This window comes from Hemicordylus capensis, chromosome 1, assembly GCF_027244095.1.
Source record: "Hemicordylus capensis ecotype Gifberg chromosome 1, rHemCap1.1.pri, whole genome shotgun sequence".
Lineage (NCBI taxonomy): Eukaryota > Metazoa > Chordata > Lepidosauria > Squamata > Cordylidae > Hemicordylus > Hemicordylus capensis.
Window position 1 is genome coordinate 6,880,944 of NC_069657.1, and position 17,406 is coordinate 6,898,349.

At 47.6% G+C, this 17,406-nt stretch overlaps 1 protein-coding gene across 13 annotated transcripts in view; it reads right to left on the reverse strand.

Annotated features, from left to right (window-relative positions):
• Nucleotides 1-17,406, reverse strand: part of LOC128341091 (maestro heat-like repeat-containing protein family member 2B) — a 104,078-nt gene that overhangs the window by 68,710 nt on the left and 17,962 nt on the right. For all 13 annotated transcript variants that reach the window (XR_008314201.1, XM_053287180.1, XM_053287177.1 and 10 more), the window contains exons 8-15: nucleotides 16,299-16,460; nucleotides 14,184-14,253; nucleotides 13,804-13,920; nucleotides 9,868-9,941; nucleotides 8,152-8,274; nucleotides 5,999-6,115; nucleotides 3,195-3,333; nucleotides 905-945 (exon numbers count right to left, since the gene is read on the reverse strand). Coding sequence is in view for 12 of the 13 variants with exons in the window: in XM_053287180.1 (XP_053143155.1) it covers nucleotides 905-945; nucleotides 3,195-3,333; nucleotides 5,999-6,115; nucleotides 8,152-8,274; nucleotides 9,868-9,941; nucleotides 13,804-13,920; nucleotides 14,184-14,253; nucleotides 16,299-16,460 (843 nt within the window). In the remaining variant the exon portion in view is untranslated. The remainder of the gene's footprint in view (nucleotides 1-904; nucleotides 946-3,194; nucleotides 3,334-5,998; nucleotides 6,116-8,151; nucleotides 8,275-9,867; nucleotides 9,942-13,803; nucleotides 13,921-14,183; nucleotides 14,254-16,298; nucleotides 16,461-17,406) is intronic.

Consider the following 17,406-nt stretch of genomic DNA (forward strand, 5'->3'; position numbering starts at 1 on the left):
TGGTAAAAGGTTTTTTGAGTGTTGTCATTGTGGCTGGGGATGATGGAAGTTGTAGTCCAACAACATAGCCCAAGGTTCAGAATCCCTACCCTAACAGGCTTGTGCAATACACTTACTAAACAGATAAGCCACACAGATGGCCCTTGTTATTTGCGGGGGTTCTGTTCTTGCCTATAACCCTGAGTATGGAAACCGTGAATAAAGGAACCTTACCCCATGGGAATCTAGGGCTTAGATAAAGGAATCTTTCCCCTATGGCAGGCATCCCCAAACTGTGGCCCTCCAGATGTTGCTGAACTACAACTTCCAGCATACCCAGCCACAAAAAATTGTGTCTAGGGATGCTGGGAGTTGCAGTTCAGCAACATCTGGAGGGCCGCAGTTTGGGGATGCCTGCCCTATGGGAATCTAGGGCTTCTTACAGACACACAAAAATGCCAAAAACATGGGTAGAAATAAGAATAGAAATGAACAGCACCTTGCTCTCCATGGCTCTAGAAATGCCTCCCCCCCCCCAAACCTCTGGCCAACCTTTTGGCAAATTTTCATCAAAAATTTAAAACGCAAATTTTAAATTTTAAATTCAATTTTTTAAAAAACAGAAAGCGCCTCAAAGTGGCTCCATGTGTTAAAATAGCTGCTGGAAGCGACACCGGAAGTCATTTCCGGGTCATTTCTGGCCACTCAGCAACCACGAACAGGCAAACTCTAGCCTGTTTTTATACAGAAACTGGGTCTCTAAGACCCGTCCGCAGAGACACGGAGCTGTGGGTGCTTGAGCCCACAGGTAACGAGGGCCACCTGTACAGACCTGGTGGCAGGGGACCTTGTGTATGTAGATGAACTTTGAATAGATGTACTTCTCTTTCGGGGGCGGGGGGCTTTTTTCCTAGCTATTTCTCACCAGGAGTCTTGCCACCAATCCTTGAGCACTTGGAAGCCTCACTGAAAAGGAAACAACAGCAGAGAACATTACTGCGGTGCTGGACGTTGTGACTGCTTCCTGCCCTTTACTTCATATACTGTACCTCCCTAATGTGCTCAACCAAGGACGTTTCCAAGCACCATCAGACCTGTTATGAAAGTGCTTTTGATTTTATAGATGAACCGAGGAATCGGCCTTATCCTGAGTCAGCCCCGTGGCCCATCTTGCTCAGGAGGGTCTGCTCTGAGTGGCAGCAGCTTTCCAGGGTTTTTAGTTTTTATTTATTTTTTATTTATTGTTGCCTTTCTATACCGCCTTTCGTTAAAAGACAACCCCAAGGTGGTTGACAAAAGTTAAAAACATACAATAAAAAGACAATTAAAACATCAAGCTAAAAAATATAAAAACATGTTAAAAACATGCATAAAAACAATACAAGTAAAAACACACAGAAGCAGCAGTAAAAACGATTATGTAAAAGCCTGGATAAAAAGCCAAGTTTTAACAAGCTTTCTAAAAGCCATGATGGAGTCCGAGGAGCGAATGGCCACTGGGCGAGCATTCCAGAGTCTGGGGGCAGCAACAGAGAAGGCCCTGTCCCGAGTGCACGACAGCCGGGCCTCTCTCATCGTCGGCACCCGGAGCAGGGCCCCCTCAGATGTCCTCGTCAAGCGGGCAGCAACCCTTGGGAGCAGGCAGTCCCTCAAATACCCCGGGCCCAAACCGTTAAGGGTTTTAAAGGTCAAAACCAGCACCTTGAATTGGACCCGGAAACGAACCAGCAGCCAGTGCAACTCTTTCAGAATGGGGGTGATGTGCTCCCAACGGGCAGCTCCGGATAACACCCTCGCTGCCACGTTTTGCACTAGCTGCAGTTTCCGGATATTCTTCAAGGGCAGCCCCACGTTCCGAGAAGGGTTCTGAGAAGGGGTCTTTCCTAGCTCAACCTGGAGAGGCCTGGGAGGACCACTTGCCTTTGAGCAGATGCTTTGCCACTGACTGAGCCATAGCCCACTCCCTCGGAAGCATATACACAGTGAGAGAGGTATGACTCCTCCTACAAGGAGTAAGTCCCCCGTTTTTAATAATGGTGGCTCAGCTTCAGGACAGTGTCATGAATACTGAGCATACAATCACTCTTTTTTGCCTTTAGTCAAAAATCATGACCTTCTTACCAGTAACATGTTCACCTGAAACTTTAAGCCTGGGCTTTTCAGGATGTTTTTCAGATATTTTTCTAATGCAGTTTAGTTGTTTGCTTGTTCAGCTTTTATACCTCCTTCCATAGGACACCTCAAGGCAGTTTACAAAAATTAAATATAGTAAAAACTCCATAAAAATCACATTTCAAACCTTAAAATCAATCAATCAATCAATCAGTCATGTATGTATGTATGTGATTTATATACCACCCTTCCAAAAATGGCTCAGGGAGGTTTACATCAAAATAAAAACAATTGAAATCAATTAAACAATTAAAATAATTTAAACATTAAAATCATTTAAAACCAACATTAAAAATTTAAAACCATAAATCTAATTAAAAGCCTAGGTGAATCAATGTCTTCAGTGCCTTTTTAAAAGTTGCCAAAGATGGGTATTTAATTAAACAATAAAATTACTATCAAGTGATCTCTGCTGCTCAGATTTAAGGATTAGGGATTAATTACCATATATACCTGAGTAAGAGTTACAATAGAACAATGGGAGACTCCATATGACAATTAATTTTCTATTAAGAGAAGCAATGGAATGGTGATGTTATTTACATAAATTATTATTTCTACATAGTCATGAAAATTCTTTCATACAGAACCCTTTGTAATCAATTATATTTTGATGCTTTGCCTGTTTTATGTTCTATGTACACTGTACTAAAAGGTATATTAACAAACAGTATTTAATAGAAGCTTTCCCTCTCAAATTCTTATAATTTTAATTGCAAATACGAAACCCCAGTGAATAAAAACTCATGAAGTGGTGTATTCTCTAAAACTGGGGTTTCCTCATACAGTTTCAGCCTAAACTAAATAGTCAAGGTGTGAAAATCATCCAGTTAGAGGCAATCTGCAAAAATGAAACTGACCCACTTTAGTTCCTATTATTAGGACTTCTGGTTGTGCAAGTCTCAAGTTAGGAATTCATGTAATGATTGTTGTCGTCAAACCAGGCTGTATAGTCCAGATACTTCGAAAGATGCCTTTTTGCTCAGTCAGCAGGGATGAATCCCATAAACCAGCCCTCAGCAACCCCAAACCAGCAAACCAACCTCCTTTGCAAGATCCAAGGAAAAGTGCCCCTTCGTCCTGCCGAATGAGGGCCAGCTCTCTCAAGCATCTGCAGAGGGGGGTCAAGGTCGGGGTGTATGGAGCCGGCACCACAAAGTACAGAAGCTTTGGCCACAAAGCCTGCAAGGAGGAGAGAGATGCAATTAGTTCTTTGCACTGATTTTTTTTAAAATTTTATCCGTACTACATTTGCAATGGGCTCCATGAATGTTCTAAAACAGGCGTTCCCAACGAGCGGTACTCCAGATGTTGCTGAACTACAACTCCCATCATCCCTAGCTACTACTTATTGTGGCTGGGGATGATGGGATTTGTAGTTCAGCAACATCTGGAGTACCACTGGTTGGGGACTGCTGTTCTAAAACAAACATATTCAGCACGGAAGGCTTTTTTTCTTTTCTTTTCATAGGGGAGGTTGATAACCCTCTGTCACTATGTTGGACATTTCTTTGCAGTTTATTTGCAGTCACATTTCCCTCGGCTGCTTGAAACCAATTTTCTTTTCATTTTGCCAGAGCAAGGGCAGAAAACGTTGAGGGCATGCCCTCAACTCTGGCCTTTAGTCTTCCAGCGGCATCTGGTGGGCCACTGTGTGAAACAGGATGGTGGACTAGATGGGCTTCCTTCGGCCTGATCCAGCAGGGCTGTTCTTATGTTCTTAACGTTGCCTTCACTCTGTCCTGCATCCATCCCATAGCCAGATGGAGGTGGTGATGTGGTCTCATCATGAAGCTACATAAAGTGAGGACAGTGGTACCTGCCCTCACTCATCATATAACCATAGAAAAATATGGCACCTGGAACCCCCCAACTATAATGATTTATGGAACCCATTCCAAGAATTCCACTACTGGGAAGTAGAGAACAGAATCTGTCTACCAAAAGTTATTGGACATTATAGTTAAAGAAGTATAGATTCCCAACAAGATATTGCAGTTCATCCCTGGTGCATGGGCATTTGGGGTGGGAGAAAAGAAGGGACAGTTGCCACCTCCCTCCGATTTAGCCACTTCCTGTTGAATTCAAGTGGGCATACTCCCAGGGCAGAGGGCATTGGATTGCTGGCTTTGCCCCCCCCCACACACACACCTTTGAAAAAGTCCTGTGAACGCCCCTACCAGGGGCATAACAAGGTTGGAGTGGCCCAGAGACAAGATTTTAAAATGCCACCTCCCTCACTGAAGCTCAGATCATGAAGTAAAGAAATCTTAAATGAGGATCTATCTATCTATCTCCTATGTGCCACAATAGAACATCATCCTCAATTATTTTTTAAAAAGTTTTGTAAGTTGTGTACGATGCAAGTCATGTAATGGTACTAGAGAAAGAGATGCTGTTCTGGCGGCTTCAGGTCTTAACGCTCACATCAATTTCGGAGGATGAATACAACGGAAGGAAGCCCGGGCGGGTATGCAGTGGGGGGAGTCAGTCATGTGACTTTCCTCGGGGGGGCAAGGCAGTGGGCCCCCAGACAACTGTCTCCCCTTGCCCTATGATAGTTATGCCCCTGGCCCCTGCCTTGGTGTTAGAAAAGGGGAGTCTGTTGTGAGTTATGGTTTGTCCCTGAGTGTGTGCACATACAACCAGCAGATTAACAGATTCAGTGTGCAGCCTCCCTCTCAGCTCCTCAGGAGAGTTCACACACACAGAGCTATTTTTATGTTAATTTGGGGGTGGTTAATTTGCCACATCAAGAGCTTAAATATGTTAAACCCCATCCCCCACAGAAACCCAAAGGTGTGGAATGGCTGGTGGGGAAACTATAGACATCTTTTTTTAGACAAGCAGAAGGGGTTGTGACTGTTTTAAGGGAGTATTCTTCAAACTGAGAAATCCCTGCTCCCCCCCCTTTAAGCCTTCTTTCTACTCCTTGCCACTGAGTTCTATTAGCTCCACCCACTTGGTCATCTGCTAAGTGCCCTCTGAGTCATCAAACATTCCTCCCCATTGAGTTACACTGGGACAGTTTGAGTGGATTTGTTTCACCCTTAGTTTCCCCCCCCCTTCAGATTTCTGTGAAACCGATATATCTGTGGGCTATCTTGAGTCTGCTGGTACCAACCTCTTGCTCACAGGTGCTCCAGACCATAAGGATCATAGCATTTCCAGCTCTTTCAGAAATTGATATAAGATGAAACCCTGGTCTCGTTTGCACGTAACACAAAACCGGAGTTGAAGGGGCCCCAGTTGAAATTTTTGTACGTCTGAATGCGCGCAACTGCGGTTTGGTCCAAAAATCTGCCCGCGGTTTCCCTCCTGAGACTCCGCTTCACACCTTTGGTTTGTAGTAAGCTTCACTGCCTCTAACTCTGGTTTGGCAGCGCCAGCATTACAGGCGGATGCTGTACTGCAGTCCCACTCTGTGGCAACCGAAGTTGAGGGAGGAAATTCCTCCCTCGCTCCAGTTGCAATTGGCTACTGGGGCTGTCCTTCAGTCGAGAAGGAAGTCCACGCAGCCAGTTCCCCCTTCTCTCCAGAGTCTCCCTGACTACAGAGAGCCTGCTCTCCATTTCGTCTGAATGCAGACAGGAGAGCGGGTGGGGGAGGGGAATGGGGAGCAGAACCGCAGGTCCATTGGACCTACAGTTCTGCATTATGTGCAAATGCTGCCTCTGTATATTGAGGCAGCCTATCTCTGAAAAGCATTGCCTTCTTGCCCTCCGTGCACATTTGCCAGATGGCCACTTGCTGGTTGGCCATTGGGAGACATGGGAAGCTGGCCCGGATGGAGCTTTGGCCTGAACCTCTGCTCTTGATTCAAAACCTATCCAAGGGTTTGACTCACTTTACTCATCCCCTCTGCTGAGGTGTTCAGATGCTCCAGGACCTCAATGCAGATTTGTTGAATGGCTTCTTCTTTTTCCTTTTCTTGTTCTTTCTGTGTAGGGCTAGACTCTTTCCCCTCAGAAAAAGAGAATGTATCAGAGGAGAGAATGCATCTGCTAGACAGAAGATGCACCACCAGTCTCCAAAAAAACCAACTCGGGGTCAGTTTTGTGGCATGGGCCTCAATCCAGGTTGGTCCTCTGCTGCTGCATACATAATCTACATCAGGGATTCTCAACGTTGGGTCCCCAGATGTCATTGGACTTCAACTCCCATAATCCTCAGTGGCCTTTAGTTGGGGATTATGGGAGTTGAAGTCCAATAACATCTGGGGACCCAACATTGAGAATCCCTGATCTACATGGCTGCCTCCTTGGGGTGGAATCCCAGGGAATCCCATACAATACAATTGTTATGGTCTAGCCAGTGGCCATTTTATTGTCTAGCCGAGGGCTACACAGCATTGGCCCTCCAGCTGTTGTTGGACTACAACTCCCATCTTCCCCAGCCACAGTGGCCAATATTCAGGGATGATGGGAGTTGCAGTCCAACAACAGTGGCTCTAACAAAAATTAAGTTAAAAACCGAAATGTTTTAAATGTCACAAAACCTAATCAGGCAAAAATCAAATTATATGCAAATTTTACACGTCTAAGCAATAAGTGGAAACCATCAAAAAGCATCATGGTCTGTCTTAAATCTTGCCATCTCCTTGGCTGTGAAGGACACATCTTTTCAATTACTCTCTCCAAATTTGAATTGGAGGCTGCAGAAAGTGCTTAAAACGAAAGCTGGAATTTGAACCTAGTAGATCAATTTACTGCAAGAGTACAATGGAGACCCCATTTGGACCAAGATCATGGTATGAGGAAGGGGATTATTGCCCTCTTCCCTACCATAATCCTGATCTGGACTGGGGGTGCTTGTGGCTTCTATTTGCCCGGGCTGGGGTGGGGAATCCTCACATTTGGTGCCAGTGAAGATTCTTGCTGCCTCACAGATCGCCACCATGGGGCCAATCCAGATTAGGACGGTGGTGGCTAGAAAGTCTAAAACCTCCCCAGCCCCCACCCAGGGATGTAGCCATAATTGAGCAGGCGGGCTCAAAGAACCCTGGCCCCCAGAGGGCCATCCCTCCCTATTGTCCTCATCATCTCCCTCACTCCGACGGGTCGCCAGGAATGGGGTGAACACAGGCCCCCTCTCCCCTAGCTACGCCCCTGCCCCCACCATCATCCTGATCTGCAAGGGGGTAGGTAATCCGGGGGCTATTATAAGTGAATAAAATGCTAGCCTCAGCCACATACTTAAACAAATGTCTAGGTCAGGGCTGCTCAGTTATGGCTGTCCTGCAGATGTTGGCCTACAAATCCCTGGCTGTAGGCCACTGTGGTTTGGAATTAAGGGAGTTGTAGTCCAAAAACAGCTGGTGGGGGCCTAAATTGAGCAGGCCTGGTCTAGGTTGACCCAGTACCCGCTTCTCCTAACAATCCAGGGGGGTTGTTTGAGTTGCTTCTCTCTCTCCCACCCTGTCTGAGAGCTGTGCTGCATGCAGGCTGGCCATTTCATCAGGTAAAGCTGTGCGGTTTACTGCACAGCTCTACCTGATGAATGGCTGGCCTGCAGGCAGCATGGCTCCTGGGCAGGGTGGGGCAGGGTGTGGGGGGGGGGGAGAGAAACATCCAAGCTGCTGCAAGGAAGTTATGCTTTCTTTGGCGCCCCTCTGGCTCCTTAGGATGAGTGGCTACAGAGTTGGCCCTAAACTCTCCCGGCAGGTCCTTTGATGCAGTCCTCTTGGGTTGGTCTCAGTTTAGCAGAGGTTCTCCAGCTTGGGTCCCCAGATGTTGTCAGAACTACAACTCCTATCATCCCCGGCCACAATGACCTTTGGATGATGGGAGCTGTAGTCTGGCAACATCTGGGGACTCAAGCTGGAGAACCCAAGCTGGGAATCCAAGCTGAATGGATTCTTCTACTATGAGGTTCTGTGGGGCAACGCCATCAGCAAGCCGCCCGGTGCCTTAGCTTGGGCTTCAGAAGGGCCTGTGGTTCCCCTGCTACGTGGGCTGCCCCGATGAGCCCCTTTTGGCCACCTACTAGCGCCTGACTTACTGCTTGGCTGGCTGGCAGCGTGAACTGCTCAAAGACGTAGACCACCATGTCCCACACGGCACAGCCCTCCACGCTTGGAGAGCGAAGCAGCTCCTTGATGAAGCCCAGGATGGCTTTTCTCACCTGTCACAGAGGAAGCAGCATATAGAAAGTTGTGGCTGTTTGCAGGAAGGAGGGCAGGTCTGGTGGCAGCAAGCCTGAATTGTTCTCTTTGCTAAGCAGGGTCCACCCTGCTTTGCATTGGAATGGGAGACTGTGTGTGTGACCACTGTAAGACCTTCCCCTTCGGGGATGAAGCTGCTCTGGGAAGAGCACCTGCCTGCTTGCATGCAGAAGGTCCCAAGAGAGGGCTGATAAGAGACTCTCCTGCCTGTAACCTTGGAGAAGTTGCTGCCACTCTGTGTAGACAATATTGAGCTAGATGGACCAAGGGTCGGACTCAGTAGAAGGCAGCTTCCGAGGATCCTATGCCCTGAAAATTAAACGTTTCCCTAGACACTGGATAAATTCAGCTCTGCAGTGGGGTCTTGTGAGGGCTTTTTGCTTTTGCCCCTCTCTCCAGCCAGCATGAATCAGCAGGGCTACATTTCATTGTATCAGGCATATCCATGCCTAGCAGAAGGCACCCCAGTTGCATATATATCGCCTTACAGAGTATCAGGTCCCTGCCTCAAGGAATGTTCAAACTAACATTGGACAACAGAGGAAGAGGAGAGAAGTGGACATAGGATGATAGGAAGCTGCCTTCTACTGAGTCCGACCATTGGTCCATCTAGCTCAGTATTGTCTTCACAGACTGGCAGCGGCTTCTCCAAGGTTGCAGGCAGGATCTCTCTCAGCCCTATCTTGGAGATGCTGCCAGGGAGGGAACTTGGAACCTTCTGCTCTTCCCAGAGCGGCCCCGCCCCCTAAGCGGAATATCTTACTGTGCTCACACATGCAGTCTCCCATTCAAATGCAAGCCGGGGCAGACCCTGCTTAGCAAAAGGAATTCATGCTTGCTCCCACAAGACCAGCTCTCCTCCCAAAGTGGAGACAGGCATAAACGAGGGAAGAAGATGTGATGTGATTGTTGCAGTTATATCTTGTCAGTCTTAGCAACCACAGGGTGCAGTGAGCAGGTGGTTTCCTCTGGCTGCAGCCACGGCTTGGCCTGGCCCGGGCTTAGCCTATTAGTCCATCCCAGCCCTACCTGGAGATGCTGCCAGGGATTGAGCCTGGGACCTTCTGCATGCAAAGCAGAGCTCTGAGCTCTAAACTACAGCCTCATCCTAAAATAAATGACAAGGAATGCTCACTGAAATGCACTGGTTCCTCCCCAAAGGCCATAGGAAATCATGGAAGTTCCTTTTGGCCATTTGGAAATTCAGTGCATTCCATGGCCATTTGGTCCATCTAGCTGAGTATTGTCTTCTCTGACTGGCAGCGGCTCTCGCAGGTTTCAGGCAGGAGTCTTTGCTAGCCCTACCTGGAGAGGCTGCCAGGGACTGAACCTGGGACCTGCTGGAAATCAGGGGACGGGGAAGTGGGGCGCCATAACAACTTATTTATTAATTATATTTATCTACCGCTCAACTGACAGTGTCCATGAAGCCGTTCACACACTGGGCCACCACTTGCTGTAGCCCAACAACATCTGGGGACCCAAGGTGAGGGATCCCTGTTTCAAAGGAGACCAGACAGTCGTGTTCCAAGCAAACCCCAGCCTGGCCTTACTGTGTCACGTTGGTCATCCAGGACGCACTTCACAGCTTCCACAATGGGGCGTTTTCTATTTTTTGTCTCGCATGCTGGAAGAAATAGGAGAAAACAACAAGCAGGAACACAATGTTGGTGCTGAACTCTCAAGGTGGAGATGCTGCTCAGATTTCAAGGGCTCCTGGGAGATCATAGACACAGGAGGGTCATCCCCTGATGCAATGCCGTTTAGTTACTTAATTGCATGGATTTTAGGCTGGTTGGTTCTTTTGCTCCCAGAAATTTGGCCAAACATTTGGGTGAGGACTTTTGACCTGAAAGGGAGAAAAGCCCAACAAAACTGTTCTGAACCCATGTGCAGAAGCATTGGAAGAAGCCCAGCAAATAAAGAAAGTAAGCTTATGAGATCCTCCAACTTTCTGCGTGTGTCTGTGTCTCTGTGTGTGTCCATGTCTGTTCCCCCCTCTGTTAACTTCGCAATGCCTGGACCCATTTGAACCAAATTTGGAACAGTTGTAGTGACACACAGGTGCCATCCACCCCAACTCAAAATGGAGGATGCGTGAATGTTTGAGGCGCAATTGGGCTAACTTGTGAACTGCCTAACTGATTTGGACTAAATTTGGTACTGATGTGGGGACACAAAAGGACACCTCAACAGTGTAGGTTGTGATGGTGTCATCCACTCCAGTTCAAGATGGTGGCTACGTGAACATTTGAAGTGGGCTAACTGGTGAAGATGGTAATTATCAAATAAGATTATCGTGAAAGGAAAGTAGGCAGATGAGTTCTTACCAGAACTTATTGGGTTTGTTTGTTTTTAACGTGGCTGGCATATTCTGCAGCATAACATGGGCAGCACAGACCCACCCTTCCACAGAAGCAACATGTAACATGCAATCATGGAAGAGTCAGCAGGGCTGGTATTGCTCTCCTGCACAACACCGTTGCTGAGTGATTTAGAGCCCCACAATGTCACGGGGTGGTCTGTACTGCCTGCATTATTCAGTGGAACATGCCAATCACCCTCTCATGGCTACTGGAGGATGAGGCCCCGTAGTGTGCTCAGACTTCGATATCTAAAAGAACATCCTGAAATCGGCGCTGCTGCACAGAGACTGAGATTTCTGAGCCCTTCTTCTACATACAGTCCCGCACTGCCACAAGAACACCACAGGTTTAGGATGCACGCAGAGCAGTAATCCATGTTACTGTTGTACTAGTCATACTGCTAGTCTGTGCCAGAATGTCTTAGTCTATGTTTTAGACTATTGATCAAAATTTTGTGGAGCAAAATCTGTTGGAGATGCAGCTCCAGGGCGTTTTCCAGGCTAGCTGCTCAAAAGCGGCAAAATGCTCTGTTCAGGCAAATCACTTTCAAAACGTAAAACCTGAAGGGGGAGCAATCTTGTGAAAACTAACAACAACCCCAAAAAACCCACCTTTTTTACTCCGGATAAACGATGTCATAGCACTATGTCGCAGTGATTAAATTCGAAACAAGGCATCCGCATCCTGCGGTCAGAGTTGGGACTGCAGTGTCACAACACAGGAAGTACGGAAGCACACGTCAGAGATATGTCGTGACCCCATTGCAGTGTCTAGTCTGGAAAGCACCATGATGGCATTGAAATTTTGCACTAGTAACCCTAATGACCACTCTGAGCTTTGGGAGTAGAGATGGATAGTTAGGGGGGCGATTCTCACGACCAACAAAAATTGGGCTAGGAGAGCCTAGCCCAATTTTTGTTGGTCGTAAGAACCACCGGGCTCGCAGCCGAACCTGGTGGTTCTTGAGCGGGTAACCCGCTTGAGAACCCCTGCTAAAAAGCAGGTTTGCGGAGCGAGTGCTCCAGCAAACCTGCTTCTTAGGCTCGTGAGTAGCCGCAGTGCGGCTTCGCGCCATGCCTATTCATGAGTAGACCCCCGGCCGGGAGGCGAAAAACCGCCTCCCGGCTCGGGGGTCTCCCCAGTATGCCCTGCGCACTTGTGCAGGGCATACTGGGGCTTGCAGGGGCCGCGCGGCCCCTGTTCCCCCTCTGCCAGCTCCATCACGGAGCCGGCCATCGTGTGGGCGGCCGATCCAGCCGCCCAGGGCTCCCTGCCTGCTCGTGAGTGGGGAGAGCAGGCTTAGCCCACTCTTCCCGCTCAACCCCCTAAACCGGGTCTCACTGATTGTGAGACCCGGTCCAGGGTCTCCTTTTCTTTCCTGTTTATCTCTGTCTCTATGACCCCTCTATGGATAGAATCTCCTCCTCCTCCTCCTCCCCAGAATGCTTCTAGTACTCTCTCTGAGCACCATGCTTTTATAGGTCTCTCTCAGACCAACATGTAGCCAGAAGTTAGATACAGGTCTTTTCCTGTCATCATGTACTGAATAAAGGAGTAGATTAGTTTAACCGCACATGAATCTCATGCTTATCATTTACAAGCTGTTGCCCCTGAGTCCCTGTTAACTTCTGCTGTGATGGGAGTGAGTGAGCTCTTGAAATACTCTGCTCTAGAAGTAATTACCCCCACCAAAATCTACTCGTTGAGCCTGCTTAGCAATCGAGGCACGAGGGACTATTTGGGCAGGTTTCTCTCCTTCCAACTGTCAGTCCTGTGCTTTGCCTTTTGTATTCCCCTTCTTGGGAATCAGCACGAAAAGGTCACTCTAAGAGAGAGAGGGAGTGACTCTAAACCCAACTAAAAACTAGTCTTTCCCACCTAGCAAATTGATTCCCAGTCATTAAAGAGCCTCGTTCGGATGTTATAAAATCGCCCTACTGTACCCACGCCCAGTGGGGCAAAGGGGGAGGAAGTCCCGCCCGCGCCTCAGCAATCAGCAGTGCCCCCCGTCACTCACACATACGGCGGAGCTTGTCTGAAGAGGGAAGAGCCATAAGCAGGGTGATGGGTCCTTTAATGATTCCGAGACGGGGTCGATCTAGTTTCACCATCATGGAAGGGCCTGCCATCACATTTTGGGCTTTTCCCTCTTCAGAAAGCCCCACCGTCAGCGTGAGCAGCAGTGGGCTGAGACTTCCTCCCCCTTGCCCCGCTGTACGCGGCTACAGTGGGGCAATTTTATAACGTCGGAAGGAGGCTATAGTCTCTAAAGAAACTCATCAATTCCAGAAGCCTTTCTGTCAACACCATCCTGATCTTAAGTTGTGCCTCTGTGTCTACGGCTTCCGTGGTAGAAGACGTGTCTCTACTGCTGCTTCTTTGTGTTTTGTACAGTTTTTATGCTTGTATTTTAAATCTTTTTAGTCAGATTTGTTTTATATATTACCTAACTATTTTTCATTTTTATAGTCTTGTTTTAATTTTTGTGTAAAACCTCCTTGGGATTGTTTTAATGAAAGGCGGTATACAAATTTAACAATAATGATAAAAAAATAAAATGGTGGAAGTGAATAAGATGACTTAAACGTCTTGCTGGGATGACATTTGTTTGAATGAATGCTTAACTGAGCTTTGCAACTCAGAATAAGTTCCTCCCCCATGCTGTCCAAAAAGGTACTCCCCGAACTTAAGGGACAATACTGAGACCGCCTCAAGGACACACTGAAACTGGCATCGCGTGGGGGCTAAAGCAAAGGTCCCCAACCTTGGGCCCCCAGATGATGTTGGAGTATAACTCCCATCATCCTTTTGGCCACTGTGACTGGGAGTCTTAGTGCAACAACATCTGGACTAAAGTTGGGAAGCCCTGCTTTAAATAAATAAAAGACTGGCCTCTTTTATGGTGTTTACAGACAACCACAGGGCTCTGTGGTCGCCAGGAGTCGACACCAACTGGATGGCACAATTTACCTTTACAGGATACTTATGGGGTTGTTCTCAGGAATTCCAGAAAGCTGACGTTCCTCAAGCACACTGAGTACTCAAAAGGGCAACCTAAGTGCAAAGTATTGTGACTGTTTGCACTTAAGGGGGGTCTTCGGATCGTGACATTTTGCTACTTACAGCCTTCCGAGCTGATGATGGTTTTAAGGTGCTTTAAGATCCCCACCCGCATGTATTCGGCGTCATTCTTCATCTGTGCTTGCAAGAACTCCAAGGCATCAGCAGGACAGCAGGAGACTGCAGAAGGAGAGGGAAACCAAAATCTTCAGGGACCTCAAAACCTCAAACTGACATTGGGACACTACAAAGCAAAGGTGGCCAGCCTGTGGCTGTTTAGCTGCTGTTGGACTACAACTCCCATCACCCCCAAATTCCAGCTGGGGATGATGAGAGTTGTAGTCACAACAGCGGGAGAGCCTCAGGCTGGCCATCCTGGCTTCTGAGGGAGACCAGTATGAAAAGGACAGCTAGAGTCCAGCTGCCACGCCTCCATCTCTTACCTAAGTGGCCAAAAGCATCCATAAGAGTGTCACGGTGTTCCCAGCTGATCTCCTGATAGCCATACCAGGGCTGAAAGATGCAGGAAAAAAGAGGACAGAAGACATTCAGTAAGGACAGAAGTAATTTTTTTGGATCAGCTGAGGGCCAGCTGTTGAACAAGGCCCCCTCAAACAAGTCCCACAAAACCTTAGGACAGGGGTTCCGGACCTCCCACCATTGTGGCTGGGGGTGATGGGAGTTGTAGTCTAATGTCTGGGGGCCCAAGGTTGGGAGTTCCTGCCTTAGGCTCTGGCCACTGGTAGCCACATGTGTGGTTCCTCCATGCCTGGGGCGCTTTTATCTGGGTCTTGCTGGGTTCTATTCAAGGTATGGTTCATTCATTCATTCATTCATTTGATTTCTATACCGCCCTTCCAAAAATGGCTCAGGGTGGTTTACACAGAGAAATAACAAATAAGATGGATCCCTGTCCCCAAAGGGCTCAGTTGTTTGCTGACTGTTTCAAGGAACAAATGGTTTCAAAAATGAAACCACTAATTTAGATTCATTTTGCACGTAACAAGGCAGTTCACATGATGATAAATAGGGTAGGACCATCACCTTCAAAAACCATAAAGATCTGACTGCCTGTCTGCCATATCTCAGGTCTTTATCACTTTTAAATGATTGTGGTGTAGCGGGGATGTGCACAAAGTATTTCGGCACCTCTAATTCGGCTGAAACACTTTGAGCTGTTCCAGACAAATCGTTTAGGCAGGTGGTGAGCAGGCCCTTTAAAAGGAGGCAGGTCTTATTGGCACATAAATGGTGCCTGCACATGTGTGGACACCATTTGCATGGTCATGCTGACTAGGCAAATGGCATCCGCACATGTGCAGATGCCATTTACGTGCCGATGCCACATGCGCGGCACAGTAGATAATACCAAGAGCGCCATGGTGGGACAGCCGGTGGGGGGGGGAGTTGAGTGACAGAGGGAGAGGTAAGACCTTCCTTCCTCCTTTTAAAGCACCTGCTCTCCACCCCACCTGGATGTGCACATAACACTTTGTGCACATCCCTATTGTGGTGATCTTAAACATTTAATATTGTGGCACCATATTGGGTTTCTTGGAGCCATATTGACGTTTTGGGTTGCCCCAATTTACTTTCTAAAACAACACATATCTGACAACATTTCTGCCAAACCTGACGCTTGTAAGCCAAAGTGCACAATGGCATCTACCTGCTGCCTCTTAATCACCTGCGAGGGGAAAGCAAGTTAGAAGGGGGAGGAAGTGCTTGTGCATGTGGCTTGCACTGGGTAGGTGGGCTTCCCCTCCTGCTTCCTTCAGCAGCTGGGTACTGCTGCTGGGCAGGATGAAGCCCTTGTACCCAGCGCAAGCCTCACACACTATCACCTACTCGCTTTCCTACTTTGTTTTTCTCTCACAGACGATAAAAAACATGCTCAGCTTCTGAATGTGGGTAGGACTCTTGTCCAACCCTCTTTATGCTTCATGTTCATCATCGTGTGAACAGCCTTAATGTGCATATTACATGCTACCCATATTATGCATATTACATGCTACCCACATTACATGCACATTAAGACATAGCAGCATGTGATACAATTCTTGAGTGTACATGTCTGTAACGGTTCAGCCCAGAGAGCTCCATGGAACCACTTTTATCATGGGCCTGAGCATCTGTGAAGGGGGTCAGCTGTCCACTTACAGCTTGTGGACGACTGTTTTGAGAGCTGCCCCTGGGGGAAAATTCAGTTCTCCATCCTTGCCCTATTGCTGAGGAAAGACCAATGAGCAGACCACTTTCACTTCCAGTTCCAACATGAAAGCTACCATTTGCATGGCAGGGAAGGGCTGTTTCAATGAGCAAAGAAGCATCTTGACCACAGAGAGGTGGGACCCAAACACCTAGCAGATGACATCAAGCAGGGGCTGACTGTTTCTGCTAAGGTGCCCCCACGCGGTTTTTATAGCACTGTATCGAGCTCATATCATGTGGCTTTTCATGAGGGGTCACTGACTTCAATGAGAAACGTGGTTCCCCCACTCTTTCCCACTTGACAAATAACGGCTTGACTTGCTAAGGGTAGGACTGAAACGGAAGACCTGGCAGACCCCTCCCTTTTCCCATGGCGTTGGTTCTCCTTCTTGGGGCTTCCGTTGCCCTGCGCTTTTCTGCCTCTCTGCCTTCTTATTCTGGTGGGTGAACCTCTCCACAATCTTCTGGCACTTCTTTAAATGTTGCATCGAAGTACTAAGAGGTAGAACCTGAAATTGATTTTTAAACATTAGTTATGGATTATCTATCTATCTATCTATCTATCTATCTACGGCAATTTTCAAAAAACACTCCAAAACCCATCTTTTCACCCAAGCTTTCTCAGTTTCCTACATTTTTTTAGGTTTTAATCTCTGGTTTATTTTTAAATTGTTAAATTGTTTTAAGTTTTTGTAAATGTTTTTTTACTTGTTTCATGCTATCGTTAACTGCCCAGAGACAAAGATTTGGGGCGGTGTACAAATTTGATATCTTCTCTCTCTCTCTCTCTCTCTCTCTCAAATAAATAAAGATTTGCCAACATAATGTTCTGTGTCATAGTCCCCGGGACTGCTGCAGAGTCTGAACAGATCCCTGATGCTGATAAGAAAGGGTGGTAGCGCAAGCAGTGATTCCACACACACCCTCCCCTTCACAGCAGGGGTGGGGGCTGCATAAGCATTGCCATTGCCTGTTCTTAACAGCATTGGGGCTGCATTCTGAGTTTCACAGCTGCTCCTGGGTGCAATGTAATGGAGTTGTGATGTTGTGAATCATGTGGGTTTATATCTAGATCTATGTCTATGTCTATATCTTAATCGATCACCTCTATTTTCCTTGCTAAAGATACATTTGGAGGAGAGCTGATCTTGTGGTAGCCAGCATGACTTGTCTCCTTTGCTAAGCAGGGTCCGCTCTGGTATGCATTTGAATGGGAGACTACATGTGTGAGCACAGTAAGATATTCCCCTTATGAGATGGGGCCACAGCACAAGGGAAGAGCTCCTGCCATGCTTACATGCAGAAGGTCCCAAGTTCCCTCCCTGGCATCTCCAAGAGAGGCCTGAGAGAGACTCCTGCCTGCAACCTGGGAGAAACTGCTGCCAGTCTGGGTAGAAAATGCTGAGCTAGATGGACCAATGGTCTCACTCGGTATATGGCAGCCCCCTATGTTCC